We start from the raw sequence: 17,951 nt of genomic DNA, 5'->3' as shown, positions 1-17,951 counted from the left end.
CCGTCCTCTCCCAAGGCACTACCCATTTATTAAGATTAATGAAATCTGCCTTCTTTTCTGTTTACTTAGTATAAATCATCATACGCTTTGGGGAGGTGTTGAGCAGTTATTTCTGGGGCAAATATTTTCATATTTTCGCTTCCCACCATCCTTGCTTCAGCCACAACCGCATTGAAAGAGAGCCGGCAGGACCCACACCCAGGGCTGGGTCTTGGTCTTCAAAGTCAGACTCCTGCCCCACCACCAGCACCACTGAATCAGAAGTCCTTGGTTGGGGGTGGGGGGGCCAGAAACCGATGTTTGCCAAGCTCCTCGGGGTAATTGCCCATGCCTTGCATTTGAGAATCCTGGGGTGGTACAAAGAGCACTGGACTGGGAGTCTTGGTTAGAAGCAGCAGGTGCGGGCTGTAAACTCATCTCAGCCCCAGAAGGCTGTGCGTCTCTGGGAATGGCACCTTTTCTCCGGACATATGTTTTCGATCCACAGAGTGAAGGGCCTCGTCACTGGTTTTAAATTTCTCTCTAGCCCTTTCTTGTGATCTTGCGCTTGGAGCCTTGCTCTTGCTGCCCTTGAGCATACAAGGGGTAAGTAAGATGGTCCAAAATTCCGGGCCCTAAGCCCAAACGGCTCCCTGGAGCCCAGGAGTCAGGGTCCCGATCCTGCAGGCTGATTCAGGAGGATCCTGAGCATGAAGGGCGGCACGCTTCCCAGGAGGAAGTGACTTCCAGCCGCCGGTGCTTTCAGTTTCGGTGGAAAAATTCCCTCTGGTACAGGGGGGTCTGACTTCCCACAACCGGTGCCCGAGGGGATGTGGGACTCCGACAGCCTTGGTCCCCCTGCCCCCCCCCCCACAGCCAGCTGCCCGGATGCCCCCAGCTCGGTGACCCTCAGGTGCCCGCCTCCTCTGAGCTTTCAGGGGTCTGCGAATGCCGTGGTAATGCCGGCTGCCGTGTGTCGAATGTGCCAGACGCCGTGCTTGGGGTTTTGCTTACTTTTTCCGCACTGAAGCCTCTCATTTAATCCTGTGAGGGAAGGATCGTTATGGCCACTTTGCACGGGCCTGGGGGGGAAGGTGGGATTTGGAGCCCGCGGAATAGAGGTGACTTTCCCCAGATCCCACAGCGGGCGAGGGACGGCACCAGGGTTTGAGAGCGCTTAGCTACCACCTCCCCAGGGAGGTAGGTACCTTCTTAGAGGCTTAGGGAGGATTTAGGGCTGGAAGGAGATCACGGGCATGAAAGTCTTGGCTCAGCCAGGGCCGGGAGTCTGGTCTCACAAAGGAAAGGAAGGTGAAGGGGGTGGAGCTTCGTTCCCATCCTGGTGGGGTGGGGTGGGTGGGGCTCGGCCAGGTGCCCTTGGCTACAGCTGGCCCCCTGAGCAGCTGTGTGTTCCCTGCTCTAATAAGACACCTAAGGCCCCAGCAGGTAGGACTGAGGACTAGTGTTTAATAGTGACAAAAAAACCTCATGGTTTTCAAAGTCCTCTGGGAAGGTGTTCAAACCACAGAAGCTCGGGCCTCAGCTCTGACATTCTGGGTCTGGGGGTCTATATGTAGGGCCCAGGCATCTGAATTTTTTATGAGAGCCCCCTGGGAGTTCTGCTAATGATTACCCAGGGTTGGAACCATGAGTAGGGTAACAGTATAAGATCAAATATCACTTCTCTCAGGCTGGCAGCTTTCTGGAGAATTCTGGGGAACTCCTGACTGCAGAGACTCTGAGTCTGTAGCTACCCCTCCACGCAGGCCCGCAGAGCCCACCTGTGGTCCCCAGCTGCACCCTCGGTGGCCCAACTGGCGCACGAGGCTCACAAGGACACCCACCCCTGTCTCCGATGTGTGCTGGAGGAAAAAGGAGAAGTAGAAGTTCTAGGTTTGCAGTCAGGACATTACCCCAGAGGGCAGAGGGAAAGAGAAGAGAGCAGTGTGGTTGTGAACCACTAAATAAAGGAAGTGTCCCATAAGAACTGAAATGTCAGGTGCTAGTCCCAACCCTCTCCCCATCTGGGAAATTTTCGAACATTCCACCTCTGTCCTATACTAAGGAAGAGACTCAAGGATATGTCAGCAGGGGAGAGAAAAGGGATAAAAATCCCACGTCAGGGGCACCTGGGTGGCTCAGTGGGTTAAAGCCACTGCCTTCCGCTCAGGCCATGATCCCAGGGATCATGTCGGGCTCTCTGCTCCGCAGGGAGCCTGCTTCCTCCTCTCTCTCTGCTTGCCTCTCTGCCTACTTGTGATTTCTCTCTCTGTCAAATAAATAAAATCTTAAAAAAAAAATTTTTTTTTAAATGTTTACAACTTAAAAAAAAAATCCCACGTCAGCAGTGGGATCTGGGGAAAATCACATCTATTCCGTGTGCCCCAACACACCCCTGTGCAAAATGGTCATAACAGTATTTCCCTCACAGGATTAAGTGAGACGATTCAGTGAGAAAAAGTCACGGGAAAAGTGATGGGAAGCCAGTGGGGAATGGGCTGGCAGACGGGGGTCAAAGGAAGCCCTGGAACTGGGGAGGACACGTGTCCTTGTAGGGACGCGGGATGCCAGGAGTCTTACAAGAGGTCTCCATTGACTTGTTCAAGGCAGAGCAGAGGCGAGAGCTGAGGGAGCCCTCCTCTGAAAGCAGACGGTGAAGCTTGACTGGAAACAGTGCTTCGAGCCTCAGTCGTCTGGCTGGCTTCTTCATCACCAAGGGTTTGACTGCCAGGTTCTGGCCTGAGCTCTTCCTCCTCCCTGTGCTTGGTTAATGCCCGCTGATGGTAGACACTGATTATTTGGTGAGCGTGCTACTGCCAATGGAGGGCTGCTTGCTCTGGGAGGCGTCTGTGGAAGCAGAACGCACAAGCCTCCCGATGAGCTGCTCAGAGTGTGAGCAAGCGAGGGCGGCTGTAAGGTTGGAGACATCTCAGCCAGCATGAGAGGGTGAGCCCTGGTCAAGGAGTGAGTGCCCACTGCAGATGTTTGCAGACAGATGCGATCGGGATGCGCCAAACCCCAGGGAAAGCCTTCGAGCCATGGACGTGGCTCTGGTCCAGGGAAGGGAGTTCAAGAGCATTGGTAGCCACCTCCCAGCCAAGGTGCTCAGGGGTGTCTGTGCACCCACAGCTCTGCAAACCACAGCGAGCTGGCCGGGATGGCCGCAAGTTGTGATAACTAAAGGCTGCTTCCTTCCCTAGAACCTCTTACCACCAAAAAGCCTCCTCCCTGGCCAATGTACAAAATATTCTGACATTTATTCTGGTTACCAAGGCTAATTGTTGTGTATTTTTCTTTAAATGCCATTTATTTTCGGTTTGCTCAAAAAGGCAATTAAATAGGGATGTAAGCAAAGGTTAACCCTTCACCTTACTCTAGGCATTAGCCGGCCGATGAGCATCAGTCTGACCTCCAGAAGCTTCAACATCAAAGAACCACCCGCTGGAGGACTTGGTGTTGCCCTTGACTGGGACTCTGTGCACGTGTGTGCGCGCGTCTGGGCACGTGTCCAGCGGGGCAAGGATGCGTCGCCTGCGTTTTGCGCCCAATCCTGAGTGGAGCGATGTGTGTTTTCTTGGGAGTCTCATGTTGACTGTTAGAAAACACTGCCTCCTGTCTCCTGTTGCACTGCCATAAACTGAAACTTTAACTCTTTGGAAAGTACAGTGGATCCGCAGACCGCTGACTGTCACTCTTGTATTTCTTCCAAGGAGACGGTTGGAGAGCCATTCTATTTGCTGGTGACAACGTTGAACCAGAAAATAAACAAGGGTCCTGTGGATGTGATCACCTGCAAAGCCCTGTACACCTTGAACGAGGACTGGCTGCTGTGGCAGGTTCCGGAATTCAGTACCGTGGTATGTTGGTGGGGACGCCTTCCACCACCCCCTCCCCCCGACCCTGGAACGGAGCCGGGCTGGGAGCTCGGCGTTCGGGGTGATGGGGGTTTTAACGGCGGTCACTTAAAACAAAACGACATCGTTCCTACTGCGGGAGGCCTCAAACGATGAGTTAATTAAAAACAGTAGTTGATAAAATATTAACACGTGTTCACATAATAGATTTTAATTACTTGGGTAGGGGGGGAACTGTAATGATGCCTGGGGTACTCATCAATTTCCAAAGATTTTAATATCAGGAAAGCTTATAGCTTTCAGCATCGTCAAAGGAAATGCAAAGTACTCCCTATTCAGCGCTTATAATTGCAATCAGAATTTCTCAAACGGCTCTGCTCTGGAAGACAATGTGTGAAGATATATTTCAACCAAATTGAGGCCGTCTTATTTTAGAACGATAACACAAGACAAATTCCACTGTGTTCCCCGTGCAACATGACACCCTTACTTTATTTTCATGGATTAGTTACAAATGTTTGGTGTCACGCACTTAATGTTCTGTGATCTCATAGATATTTTTAGCAGAACGCTGTAAATCACTACAGGAAGACGACTGCCTGGCTGCCGGAGGGTTTCTCCCATTCGAGAACTTCTTTTCACCCATCCCCATCCACCCCCAGCCTCTTCCCTTCCTAAAGGAAGAGAGAGCAATTTCTTGCACATTCACGATTTGTAGAGACAGGGCCACGGGTGACAAGTATCTCCAAAATTACTTAGGCATTTTCTGTTCGTAGGGACTGGGGAACGAGATCGTCGTCGTGCGGGTTGGTCTTGAGCTTTATGGAGACTCGGGGCTTTTTCACAATCTCATTAGTGGAGGAGGAGGGAAGAAAGATAGTGGGGTTTGGGTGTTACTCAGTAAGGGAGCTGAGTCTCCTGTGGCTTCGCTCTAGACGGTGAGACCTGTGGAATCATCCTGGAAGAATTCACTCCCTCATTGGGGAAGGCACCATGTCACTGTGGGCCGTGTTATGGTTATGCTCTCTGGTAGGACGGTAGACCACAAATCAGCTGTGTCCAGTTCTAAGTCCCTGCCAGACGTAGTTCACCCTCCGCTGAAGATGGTACCACGCTGGACTGCCATCCGCAAGGCGGGAGCCTGAGTAGAGAGTTAACATTTCTCGATGTTCTGATTTTTGTTTATGTAACTGTCCGCGGCCGAGAGGCGGTGAGGAGCAGTGGTTGTAAACCTGCACGCAGTGGAGGGCACAGACTCCGGTGTGTTTGTGATCTGCCTCTGCCCATCCTCGTGGTCTGGGGCAAGTTTCCTAACCTCCCGGTGCCTCAGTCTCCTCACCCGTAAAATGGGAAGGATGATCATAGTGCCAGTTTCATGGGGCCATCGCAGGGGTTAAGAACAGTGAATGTGGGGCGCCTGGGTGGCTTTGTTGGTGAAGCACCTGCTTTGGCTCAGGTCATGATCCCTGGGTCCTGAGATCAAGTCCCTCCTGTCTCCCTGCTCAGCGGGGAGTCTGCTTCTCCCTCTCCTTCTGCTGCTCCCCCTGCTTGTTCTCTCTCTCTGGCTCACTCTCTCTCAAATAAATCCAGTCTTCAAAAAAAAAAAAAAAAAAACAAAAAAACAAACATTGACTGCCATGGCTTTCTGTGTAAAACTTTACTAAATAGATCTGGCTCAGGTCATGATCTCAGGGTCGTGGGATTGAGCCCTGTGTTGGGCTCCATGCTGGTCGTGGAACTTGCTTGGGATTTTTTCTCTCTCTCTGCCTCTGCCCCTCCGCCTGCTCTCATACATGCGTATGCTCTCTCTCACTCTTTCTTTTTCTATCTCTAAAATACATAAATAACTCTTTAAAAAAGAAAAAAGAGATGCCAATCCAGACAGACCAATGTCAGGGCCTTTCCTCAGGACTGTGAAATCAGAGCTGCTGGGGAAGAAGCCCAGGCGGAACGGAGACAGACGCAGGCACGACCATAGCACAGCCTTCTTGGACAGAGCCCCCGGCTGTCTTGGAGAACAAAAGACAAATTTTGCCTCAGGACCTGTTGACATCCTTCTTGACCTAGGACGGGGAATGCAGGTCCCACCCCCAAAGATGTGTTTGCTTTTCCTCTGAAACATTTTGGAAGCCCCATAGGGTCCCAAAGAGAAATATTTGCAAGGGTATGTAGGTTGGGGGGACCCAGCAGTAATTTCCTTTCATGAAAACGTAAACCCCTGAACCCTGACAGGAAGGAGAGGGAAGAACTCAAATGCCTGAAGCAACTTCTGAGGTTTGAGTCCTCTTTAATGCTTGACATGGCAACACTTTTTCTGCCTTTCATTTTGAAACATTATTTATTTCACAGTCAATTAAGACCATGTGTTTCGGATTTTTTAACTCCCAGCTCCTCACCAAAATGTTTCTTGATGTTGAAGGGATTCCCATCGACTCTTGGAATCTTTTTTCCTTTATAGTCCCTGGGGAAAAGGCTAATGGGAAATTAGGATTTTAGAAATCCAGATAAATCTTCCTTTACAAATTCAGATTTGCCAGTAGATAGAGACTAGAAAAGGGGTGGGCCACTGGTTTTTAGGGTCCTGCTTTAAAAATGATTTTTAATGCTTTATTGTACCTGTCCCAACCTGACTGTTTCATGGTAGATGGTTACCTTAGAAACTCCAGAGAAGGCACTGATCTGGGCGATGCTGGCGTGACAAAATGTTAGCAGAAGGTCAATATAAAAAATTTAAGGTTTTTCATTTCCTTTCAGGCAAGTTCCCTCAGTCTTAAGCATCATATTATAATTTTCTCTTTCCTCCTCTCTCCTCCCTCCTCCCCCTTTCCCCTCCCTCCCTCCTCCTCTCCCCTCCCTCTCCCTCCTCCTCTCCTCTCCCTCCTCCCCCTATTTCCTCCTCCCCCTCCCCCTTCCTCTACCTCCCCTTTTCTTCTCCCTCCTCCCTCTTCCTCCTCCTCCTCTCCTTCCTCTTTCTCTCTCACCTCCAAGCCAACCCCCCACCCCAGTCATGTATGCACAGTGGTTTGCGATCTTGATTTTCTTAAATTTGCCTGAGGTGGTTTATGTAATTGAAAACCAAGGTATGCTGAACAAACTCTGTTCTGTGTGTGTGTGTGTGTGTGTGTGTGTGTATAAATTCTTTCAAGGAAAGAAAAGTCAGAGAAAAAAATCGAGAGCCATCACATAAGCAACTTGAAATGCCAGAGCTTGGTGCCATGACAGGGAGACATCTAAAAGAGGCTCCAACCTGCTGTGTGGCTCAGTGCTCAACAACACAGCCCCTCACCCAGCCACCTGAAAGTTAGGTTTCACACCTCTAAGATTAGGATGTGTTCTCCCTGAGGTGTGGGGTGTTTTCTAGAACATGGAGACATTCTGCCAATTTCTTACCCATGAAATCATTATACTCACAAATAGGCTCAGAGAAGTAATACTTCTGTTCGATGGGTTCTGGGAGGAGAATTCCTCTCTTTCCTCAAATCTGAGCAAAGCCCCGTAGAGTCACAGTCACACTTGCTCTAGCACGGCAAGAACCACCCTCCTCCCTCCACACCCTGCAGGCTCACCTTCAAGGCAAAGGCTGCCCCCGCAGGCTCATCCCCCACTGTTGGAATGTTGGATGCCCCGGGAAGGGTCTGCACATGCTCGGGGACTCTGCCTTCCTCCACCAGCGGGGAATTCAGATAGGACGGCCTGGAGAGGAGTAAGGCTTATTACCCTGTGGTTCTTCTCCCTTTGCAACATTCTAGGCAATGTTTGATTTCATGGCTGGCGACTCTGGAGCCCATCTCCATGCGCACGTGTCCTGTGCTGCAAGGAGGATCTCCGAGCAGAGCCCCTGGAACTTTGGGAGCCAGGGAAGGCGCGAGGACTTCAGTTCTAGGAAAGCACACCACACGGAAGAAGGGACATGGGCTTCACTTTCAAGAGGAGATGAAAAAACCCAATACCAATAACTCGTAGCAAGTGTGCTGAATTAGCAAGAGAAGGTTGACTTGTAATCAAAGTTAAGCGAGAAATGGTTTTTTGAACTCTTAAACCCAGGAAATGAGCCTGCCAATCTGCCGTATCTGAGAGATAGCATCTTGGCACCCTGGGGAACAGTGTTCTGACAAACACAGTATTGCCGTCCTTCTCATATCTATGTGAAAGTCTTTAAGATTATTAGAAATTCTTAGAAAAAGTGCAGATACATGCCTGTAGAAATCTTCCCGCCTCCACTGCGGTCCGTGACGGTTGATGCCAGCCTGCCCCCCTGGGTCTTTTTCACCCGGTCGTTACATTTCGGGGACAGTCATGTTTAATAAACTGTTTCCTCTGTAACAGAGCCCTCGCTGTCTCTCGTGAGAGTTCCACGTCTCCATGCTTGCTCTAACACAGCGCCTCTCCCCACTACTCCCCAGCTCCTTCTGTTCCATTTACTTTGTCCCTTTCAGAAGATCCATTATCCCCATAATTAAACAACCCACTGTCCCGATTAAGTCATTCTCTGTTACTTCAATTACATCCCATTGTTCATTAAATCCTGATGTTTGTACTTCAGCAGTCTTGTTTTTAATACTCCTAGCATTTGTGGAGAAACAGTGAAGTTAATTAACAATTCTTGGGCGTTTTTGTTTTTTTTTTTCCCTTTTTCTCTCTACCATAGTACAAATCATTTCCATTATGACTTGCAATAATACTGAAACCATTACTAACTTCGTAGTTACTGTTCTGAGCTTCCTGATCAAAGAAGTGAAACCATTTTTTTATAATCATTTTAGGTAAGTCATTCCCTAGTCGATGGCAAGCAGTGGAAAATGAAAAATTAACATTAAATGAGTGCTTGAAATGACTTTCCTCTTCATACCTTTTCTTCTCATACCCATAATCTTGGGATTAGGAAATAATTTAGTTACCTAAATACAAAAGTATTTAATTTTCTTCTTTATAGCTCAAATGTTACTTTATTACTTCATTGTTAAGGATCCTTATTTATACTTCTACTCCTCAGAGAATGGTAACTTTTATAGCACATCCTGGTGGAGATAAAAGGCATTTTTTTCCATATGTTTTCTCTGACACTGTCAAAGTCAGCATTTCATTTGAAGGCTCCATTGTCTAGAGCAGGGATCAGCAAACAAGAGCCTGTGGGCCAAATGTGGCCCTGCTGTCTGTTGTTAAAAATAAAGTTTTATTGAAACACAGCCATGCACATTCATTTACTGTTGTCTATGGCTGTTTCCCTGCTACAGCTGAAAAGTCAACTAGTGGTAACAGAAACTGTACAGGCTGCAGAGTCTTAAATATTTACTATCTGGCCTTTTACAGAAAGTTTGCCAGCTCTTATTCTAGAGCCTGACATAAAAGAGAAAAAGAACTAGAATCTGCCCTCCCACTAAACCCTAAAACCCTGAAAGCCTTGGTCTCTTTCCTCTTTTTCTGGGGACACATCAGTGGAAATGCCTTACCACTCTCCATCAATGTGAAACTCATGGGAGTGCTTTGCCAAAAACCAAACTGTGACATATTCATATTAAGCCTAAAGTACTGAAACCAGTCATTCTGGGCTTAAGTAAGACAGATTCTTGCTTGATTCTACCATGAACAAATGCTAGCAAATATAGAAATTCTGTGATAGAAACTCACATTTGAGGAAATTCTCTTCATTCACTTAATTTTTTTCTTCAAGGTGGCAAAGGCCTTCTTTCCTCATTATTAGGCTGGAGGGGAAAACTCCTTGATCCAGAAAGCTTTGGGCTGTGTTGGGGGGAAAGGGAAAGGGGGGGAGCAGGGATGTAGGGCAGCCAAGAGCAGCATTAGAGGGGGTATGTGGTAACCGTCCCAGGGCTGCCTACTCCGGCTTAAGGAAGACCTCAGCTCAGAAGCTTCTGGGACTTGCACTTGTAACTCTGGGCTTAGGCTACTTCTACTGAACCTCTGGAAGCTTGTTCTCTCTCACCCCAAACCCCTCTAAATCCAGTTGGTATAAGAACCAGATCTCTCTCTCTCTCTCTTTTTTTTTAAAGATTTTATTTATTTATTTGACAGAGAGCAAGAGAGCACAAGTTGGGGCATGGTGGGGGACAGGAGGCGCAGAGTGGCAGAGGGAGGGGGGAAGCAGGCTCCCTGCTCAGCAGGGCTTGATCCCAGGACCCTGGGATCATGACCCCTGAGCCTAGGGAGACACTTCACCGACTAAGCCACCCAGGTGCCCCCAGACTTTTCTCTTGACCTTCATTTGGCTCTCAAATAAAATTAAAAAATATATATTTTATAGGTTTTATTTAATGAAAGCAATTATTGACCTAAGACCTTTTGTGATAAAGTAGCTGGCTTGTAATAAATTTTTTCTAGAAATTATTTTCTAGGTATTATAAGGCATTACAGAAAGGATGCAGCAACAGCCCTGCCCTTTTGAGCCAAGCCTGTGGCTGAGGAATTAATAAGGTAGCTGGGTCAGCCTCTCCCCACCGAAGTGTGCAAGAAGTTGGGGGAAATGCCTCTTCCCCTGCCTTTGATTCACCCCACCAGCTCCCCACCCCAGCCTTATTTTTTTCTATTTCTATTTTTTTTTTCTCCTTGTTACCGTAACCCACCAAGTTGTGTGAAGAAATGGTGGGCAGAGCTTCTAGTGAACCCCAATTGTGCTTGTCCGTCTAGCTGCTGCATAGCTTAGTGCTGAGAGGCGGGGGTTTAGAGTCTGACTGTCTTGGGTGTGAAGCCGAGCTCAACCACTTTACTGACGGGCTGTTAGTGACTTTGGGCAAGTCACCAAACCTCTCTAAACCTGTTTCTTCCACTATAAACAGGTGATCAGAAAACCTAACCCTGTAGGCTTATTATGAGGTCAGAAACTAATCTATGTGAGATGGCCGGCCATCACACCTCAGAGGAATTCTCATCATTTATTTATGACAGTTTTTCTTGTCTGAGCAGTTTTTGTTGTCCGCTGTAAGGTCTACTAAGCACAACGTCCTCTCACCCTTCTTCCTGGTCACTGATTTATTGGTGATGGGTGATACAGGGAGTTGATCAGCTGAATCCACTGTCATTAAAACCTCATGTTACTGTTAGAAACGTTACCCGTAATCGGTGTTTACAATCTGTGGCACACAACATCCCACCGGACAGGTGTGAACAGGAGACCACAGTGATGAATCTGACCAATGACCTACCTACACGGGCTGGTGTGTGACCCACTTACGGAAGAACCAGGTCCTTCCCATCTGGTCCTTTTTCTGGGTTCTGGGCCATGCGTCTTCCAAATACCCTTCTCTGGTCCTCAGGCCACCTCACGGTCTTAAGTGCTCGCTCACCCCCCACACAGCCTTCTTCCACATTCCAGACAGCAGGACATAAGTAGGGCTGTAGAAAAGGGGACAGATGGTCACCAGCTGTCTTGTAAGGAAGCTTCGCAGAGGCCGCCACAGGACACATCCTCTTAATCCCATTGGCCAGCGTGCAGTCGCGTGGCCACGCCCAGCTGCGGTAGAGGCTGGGAAAGGTCCTCTTTCCGCTGGCTGAGTGTGAGCTCCAGAAAAATGTCTGTGGGTGGTACTCGCACCAGCCCACGGGGTTCTCAGACTGAGGGCTTTCCATGGGGCTCCAGGCCAAGCCAAGCCAGGGAGGCCAAGCCTCCTCTTCGAGGCTGTCTGCATCCAGCCTGCCTTCTCTGAGAGCATTTATCGAGAACCCCAGGCCCACCCGGACTGCCACTGGACATTTATCACTTTGACTGGCCTTTGGGGTTTGCAGTTAAGAGGGTGGGCATAGCCTAGTGATGACCCTCAGCAGCTCTGTGACCTTGGACACATTTCTGAGCCTCTTTCTGTCCGTTTCTTCACCTGTCAAGTGAAGCTAATGATAGTGTCCACTTCACCGAGCAATTCTTCAATGCACAGAGCAGGAGTAAATGAATTAGCACAGCGTGTGGGACAACTCCTAGTAATGGTTAAGTGCTTGCCATGCTGTATGTGAGCGCTGTGATTATTAGAAACCTAAAACTGTTTTTTTTTTCAGCTTTTGTTTCCATAAATAATAATGGAAATCCTTAGATGGCAGATGGTGATTTTGAAAGGGCAAGCACAGTTCTTCAAGTCCTCCACCCTCCGCTCTACTCAAAGGAAGTGGGATTTTTTTTTTTTTTTAATCTAGACTTCCTGACCTAGTAGCCTGAATAGAGGATTGAAACTTGCTACTCACCAGTCTAGCTAGAACTGAAGCCAGGTGTGTCATGGTCCAGAGGCCTCCTCGTGTACTGCTGCCTGTGCAGTTCCTTTCCAGACCCAATTCAAATGTCTCTTCTTCCATGCAGTCTTCCCTGATTTCTCTCCCTTTGAAAAACCTCCTCTAAGCTAGAGGTAATTCTCTCTGAACCCCTTAAGCACTCTACCTATACCTACTATTTTCTACCTGGTATTAGAATTCTTTGTATACATTCCACAGTTTTTCTGTCAGTCTTCAAATACTTTCGAGTCAGGATCACTGCTAGGTTTCTACTTTGTATATTCTGCAATGTCCTGTTCCCAATAGGTGAGCCAAGTAGCTGGGTGTTAGTGAGTGAATTTAGCTACATGAGCATCAACAGTGAGCTCTGTCAGGTTGGATACATTCAGCTTTAAGTAAGAGAAAAACCAGAATAAGGGAATTGCATTCCAGTGCAGAAAGTTAGGAGGTGAGCAGCCCAAGGCTGGTCCATCTGCTCATCAGGATCACCATCTTTTTTTTTTTTTTCTTTTTCTTTCTTGCTTTTTCTCTTTTTCTTTTTTTAAAAAACATCTTTATTTTTTTTCCAGTGTTCCAAGATTCATTGTTTATGCATCACATCCAGTGTTCCATGAATATGTGTCCTCCTTAGTACTCACCACGAGGCTAACCCAACCCCCCACTCCCCTCCTCTTCAAAACCCTCAGTTTGTTTCTCAGAGTCCACAGTCTCTTGTGTTTCATCTCCCCCCTCTAATTTCCCCCAGTTCACTTTTCCTTTCCTTCTCCCAATGTCCTCCATATTATTCCTTATGCTCCACAAGTAAGTGAAACCATACGATAATTGGCTTTCTCTGCTTGAATTATTTCATCTCCTCCAGTCCTGTCCATGTTGGTACAAAAGTTGGGTATTCATCCTTTCTGATGGAGGGCATAATACTCCATTGTATATATGGACCACATCTTCTTTATCCACTCATCTGCTGAAGGACATCTTGGTTCTTTCCACAGTTTGGTGACTATGGACATTGCTACTATGAACATTGGAGTACAGATGGCCCTTCTTTTCACTACATCTATATCTTTGGGGTAAATACCCAGTAGTGTAATTGCAGGGTCATAGGATAATTTGATTTTTAATTTTTTGAGGAATCTCCACCCTATTTTCCAAAGTGGCTGCACCAACTTGCATTCCCACCAACAGTGTAAGAGGGTTCCCCTTTCTCCACATCCTCTCCAACACTTGTTGCTTACTGTCTTGTTGATTTTGGCCATTCTAACTGGTGTAAGGTGGTATCTCAGTGTGCTTTTGATTTGCATCTCCCTGATGGCTAGTGATGATGAACACTTTTTCATGCGTCTGTTAGCCATTTGTATGTTTTCTTTGGAGAAGTGCCTGTTCATGTCTTCTGCCCATTTTTTGACATGATTGTCTGTTTTTTGGGTATTGAGTTTGAGGAGTTCTTTATAGATCTTGGATATCAGCCCTTTGTAGTGTCATTTTGAATATCTTCTCCCATTCTGTGGGTTGCCTCTTTGTTTTGTTGACTGTTCCCTTTGCTGTACAGAAGCTTTTTATCGTGATAAAGTCCCAAAAGTTCATTTTTGCTTTTGTTTCCTTTGCCTTTGGAGATGTGTTTTGAAACAAGTTGCTGTAGCCAGTGTCAAAAGAGGTTAATGCCTATGTTCGCCTCTAAGATTTTGATAGATTCCTGCCTCACGTTGAGATCTTTCATCAATTTCGAGTTTAGCTTTGTGTCTGATGTGAGAGAATGGTCAAGTTTCATTCTTCTATACATAGTTGTCCAGTTTTCCCAGCACCGTTTATTGAAGAGACTCTCTTTTTTCTATTGGATATTTTTTCCTGCTTTGTCGAAGATTATTTGACCATAGAATTGAGGGTCCATATCTGGACTCTCTACTCTGTTCTACTGGTCTGTGTGTCTGTTTTTGTACCAGTACCATGCTGTCTTGATGATCACAGCTTTGTAGTAAAGCTTGAAATCAGGCAATGTGATGCCCCAGCTTTTATTTTTTTCTTTTTGAACATTTCCTTAGCGATTCAGGGTCATTTCTGGTTCCATACAAATTTTAGGATTGTTTGTTCCAGCACTTTGAAGAATGCCAGTGGAATTTCGATTGGGATGGCATTGAAAGTATACATTGCTTTGGGCAGTATAGATATTTTAACAATGTTTATTCTTCCAATCCATGAGCATGGAATGTTTTTCCGTCTTTTTGTGTCTTCTTCAATTTCTTTCATGAGTGTTCTGTAGTTCTTTGAGTACAGATCCTTTACCTCTTTGGTTAGGTTTATTCTGAATTCTATATGAGTTCTAGTAGTTTGGGGGTGAAGTCTTTTGTGTTTTCCACATAAAGTATCATATCATCTGCAAAGAGAGAAAGTTTGACATCTTCTTTGCCAATTTGAATACCTTTTATTTCTTTTGTTGTCTGATTGCTGTTGCTAGGACTTCTAGTATTATGTTGAACAATAGTTGTAAGAGTGGACATCCTTGCTGTGTTCTTGATCTCAAAGGGAAGGCTTTCAGTGTTTCCCCATTGAGAATGATATTCACTGTGCGTTTTTTCATAGATAGATTTTATGAGTTTGAGGAATGTTCCCTCTACCCCATACTTTGAAGAGTTTTTGTTTGTTTGTTTGTTTACTTTGAAGAGTTTTAATCAGGAACGAATGCTATATCTTGTCAAATGCTTTTTCTTCATCAATTGAGAGGACCATGTGGTTCTTCTCTCTTCTCTTATTGATTTGTTCTGTCACATTGACTGATTTATGAATGTTGAACAATCATTGTATCCTAGGGATAAATCATCCGGGTCACCATCTCTGTGCTCCTCTTTGGCCTCCCACCTAATTACAAAATAGCTGCCACAGCTCCAAATACTACAGTTCCCTTCTGTTAGAGTAGAAACTCTTTCCCTTTCTATCTCATTGGCCAAAACTGGGTTAAACGACCATACACCACTAACCGTATCTGTTGTCCCAGCTTTGTTGATACATTTATGCCAAAGAAATAGGGAAAGCCAGAGCTATTCAGGGACAGATTTCTGGAGAAAAGACCAGCATAGATTTTCAAGCACTTTAGTCTTTTGTGGGTACTGAAGACCAATTGCCATCCTATAGATCTGGACCATGCTTAGTTTACGAAACATTTTCATATTTTGAAAGGCAGGATCACCAAAGTTTTAAGAACCTGAAGCTTAAGTGCCTGCTTCTACCATTTTCTTGCTAGGTGATCTTGTGCAATTTCCTGAACTTCTCTGTGCCTCAGTTTGTCATCTGTAAAATGAGAATAATAGAATCTATGAGATAAGCTTTCTGAGATTCTTAAATACAAATACACAGACATACTTTATAACAGTATTTGGCACACAGGAAGCACTCCTTAATTTGCTATTATTATGTCATTATTTGGTGGTCTTGTCACTCCTTTTAAATAGAAACAGTGAGAGTGTTGGTGTGCCTGGCTGGCTCAGTCGATACAGCATGTGACTCTATCTCGGGGTTGTGAGTTCGAGCCCCACAGTGGGTACAGAAGGAAAGAAGGAAGGAAAGGAAAAGAAAAGAAAAGAAAAAGAAAGAAAAAAGAAAAGAGAAGAGAAAAGAAAAGAAAAAGAGAAAGAAAGGAAGGAAGGAAGAGAGTGTTAAGGCTCAGAGAAATTAGATGACTTACCCACACTCCCACAGTTAAGTAGCATAAGGGGATAATCCAGATGGTCTGATGCCTGTGCTCAGAGCTCTCAGCCCGCCTGGCCTCCCTTCTTGAATTTTCTATCAACACTGACTGAGGGGGATGCCCTTGCACCTAGTGGCTAAATACTGTTTCAAAGGTTATGCTGTAGTTTGTCAAACACACTGTGAATTACCCAAAAACAAAGACTATATCTTAAGGTTCTTCCTATACCCTGCCCCTAACACCGAGTAGGGCACAGGGAAGATTCTGGCTAAATGGGTTTGTAAAGGGAGAGATGGTGCTTCCATGGGGGAATCTTTCCCAGTGGGAATCAGAGCCCAGTGTGCACTCCCTGAGCCCGGGGGGTGGGGGTGGGGTGAAAAGGTGGGGCCCACTCGGGAGCCCCTGACGCCAGGTAAGGCTTTAGGAAATTGCTGTTGGAACTAAGGTTTGCAGTATAAAAAAATCAATTTGTGTCTGAATTGACTCTCTGAATTCCCTGTGGCCTCTCTCAAATCCCATTTTACCTTTCTCCCACCCATCTAGCTATGGAGGCAGTGGCAGATTTACATTATTTTACACCCAGTTAAGATTTTTTTTTCTCCTTTTGGTTATGTTTTTAAGTAGAACATTTATTGCCTCTAAAGGGGTGTTTTTGTTAAAGACAATAGTGCCCTTTAGGTAGTCACAGTGTTATTTCACAAATACCTATAAAACTATTAAACAAGCTGGGATCGCTGGAGCTCTGATTAAGAGGGGCTTTCCAGTTGTCTTTATCTTTGGAAGCCCCGTGAAACAGTGTAACCACCCTCATTCCCTGGTGCGACAGCAGCATGCAGAAATGTGGGGAGATAGGGACAGGTCTACTTGGACTGTGAGGGCAGGACCCGTGTTTCTGCCTCTAGAAGCCCCGTTTGTGGCGGGCGTCTCGCTCAGGACTTTGCTTCCAGCTTGTCCCAGAGGCCCAGGGTTCCCGGGCTGTGGGTGGAAGCAGGGGTGAGAGAGGGCTGGGTGTGGGGACACCCCGTCGCTGAGTGGTTCACAGTGCCCACTCCTCGCTCTGCCACTTACGAGCTGTGTCCCCGGCAGGCGTTATTTGACCCCTCTATACCTCCAGTTCCTCACTCAAAAGTGGGGATAATATTACTTTAAAAAGTCAGTGGGGGTCAGGGGTGGGCAGGTGGCTCAGTCAGTTAAGCTCAGTCAGTTCGGCTGGTTCTTATCCCAGTTCAGGTCTTGATCTCAGGGTCGTGAGTTCAAGCCTCACGCTGGGCTTGGAGCCTACTTTAAAAAAAAAAAAAATGGGGATAATAAGAACACAGCCCCCTAAGTAGGATGTTGGGAAGATTAAAAGAAGTGTGTCTAGAATTGAAGTTGGCAGGGTGTCAATCAATGTGCTGAACCGGGAAGGTAAGGGAGAGGACTCTGGCATAGGAGTGGCCTCCCTGATTCCTTCTAGATGGTCCGCCCAGCCCTTGGCCTCCTGCCAACACACTCTGCCTTCTGTCCTGTCCCGTAGGTCTGCAGAGTTCCAACCCCACAGCCTCAGAGTGTTTATCGTGTAGTTGGGACTGGACCAAAGTTGACTGTGTGTAATTGTCAGCAGGAGTGTAGAAGCAAGATGCGAAGGCCTTGACAAGAACCCTCCCAGGGTTTGCCATCCCCTCTCCCATGACCCTGGTCCTTCTGTCATCGCATTTCCCAAGGGCTCGCCAGCCAGACCCCGTGCTCTGTGCCCTGAGGTTAATTCAGTTGCCAGTCCCAGAGCCCGGGGCAGTTGCCGTTGTGACTCCCACTGGGTAGCAGGGAAAACTGAGGGATCCGTCCCCAGAGCGGGTGGTTCCCCTGTTCGCAGGCAACACGACCCTTGCCCGGCTGGACACAGAGCGTGGAGTCTGAGCCCTGGCTGCTCGGCTTCAGCGGGCTCTCTGCGTCTCCTTGTGGCGGCACACGACATTAGCCATAGTCAATGTTCTGAGAAGTGACACGAAGCCGTCGCTCACCGCTGTCATCGTCATCCTCAGCATCAGTATCCAGTCCGTCCCAAAAGCCCGTCCCTGTGCCAGGCGAGCGACAGGCATCATCTCATTTCATCTCTGTCACAACACTAGAAGGCCCGCAGTGTTACTATACCCATTTGAAAGTTGAGTGAACCCTAAGGATCCCCGATTTCCCCTTAATTGTGTTTTCATTTTTTTTTTTTAACATTTCCAGTAATCATTTTACATTCCATCATG

The 17,951-nt window shown here is 46.9% G+C and overlaps 1 protein-coding gene across 2 annotated transcripts in view; it reads left to right on the top strand.

Moving 5' to 3' along the window:
* The window catches only part of PLXNC1 (plexin C1), a 143,892-nt gene that overhangs the window by 99,666 nt on the left and 26,275 nt on the right, over positions 1-17,951 (top strand). For both annotated transcript variants that reach the window (XM_044228116.1, XM_044228117.1), the window contains exon 21: positions 3,690-3,836. In XM_044228116.1, coding sequence (XP_044084051.1) covers positions 3,690-3,836 — 147 coding nt within the window. The remainder of the gene's footprint in view (positions 1-3,689; positions 3,837-17,951) is intronic.

This window comes from Neovison vison, chromosome 12 (genome assembly GCF_020171115.1).
Source record: "Neovison vison isolate M4711 chromosome 12, ASM_NN_V1, whole genome shotgun sequence".
Taxonomy (NCBI): Eukaryota; Metazoa; Chordata; class Mammalia; order Carnivora; family Mustelidae; genus Neogale; species Neogale vison.
Note: the sequence above shows the minus strand (reverse complement) of the source record. Positions and strands in the feature narration are given on the sequence as shown.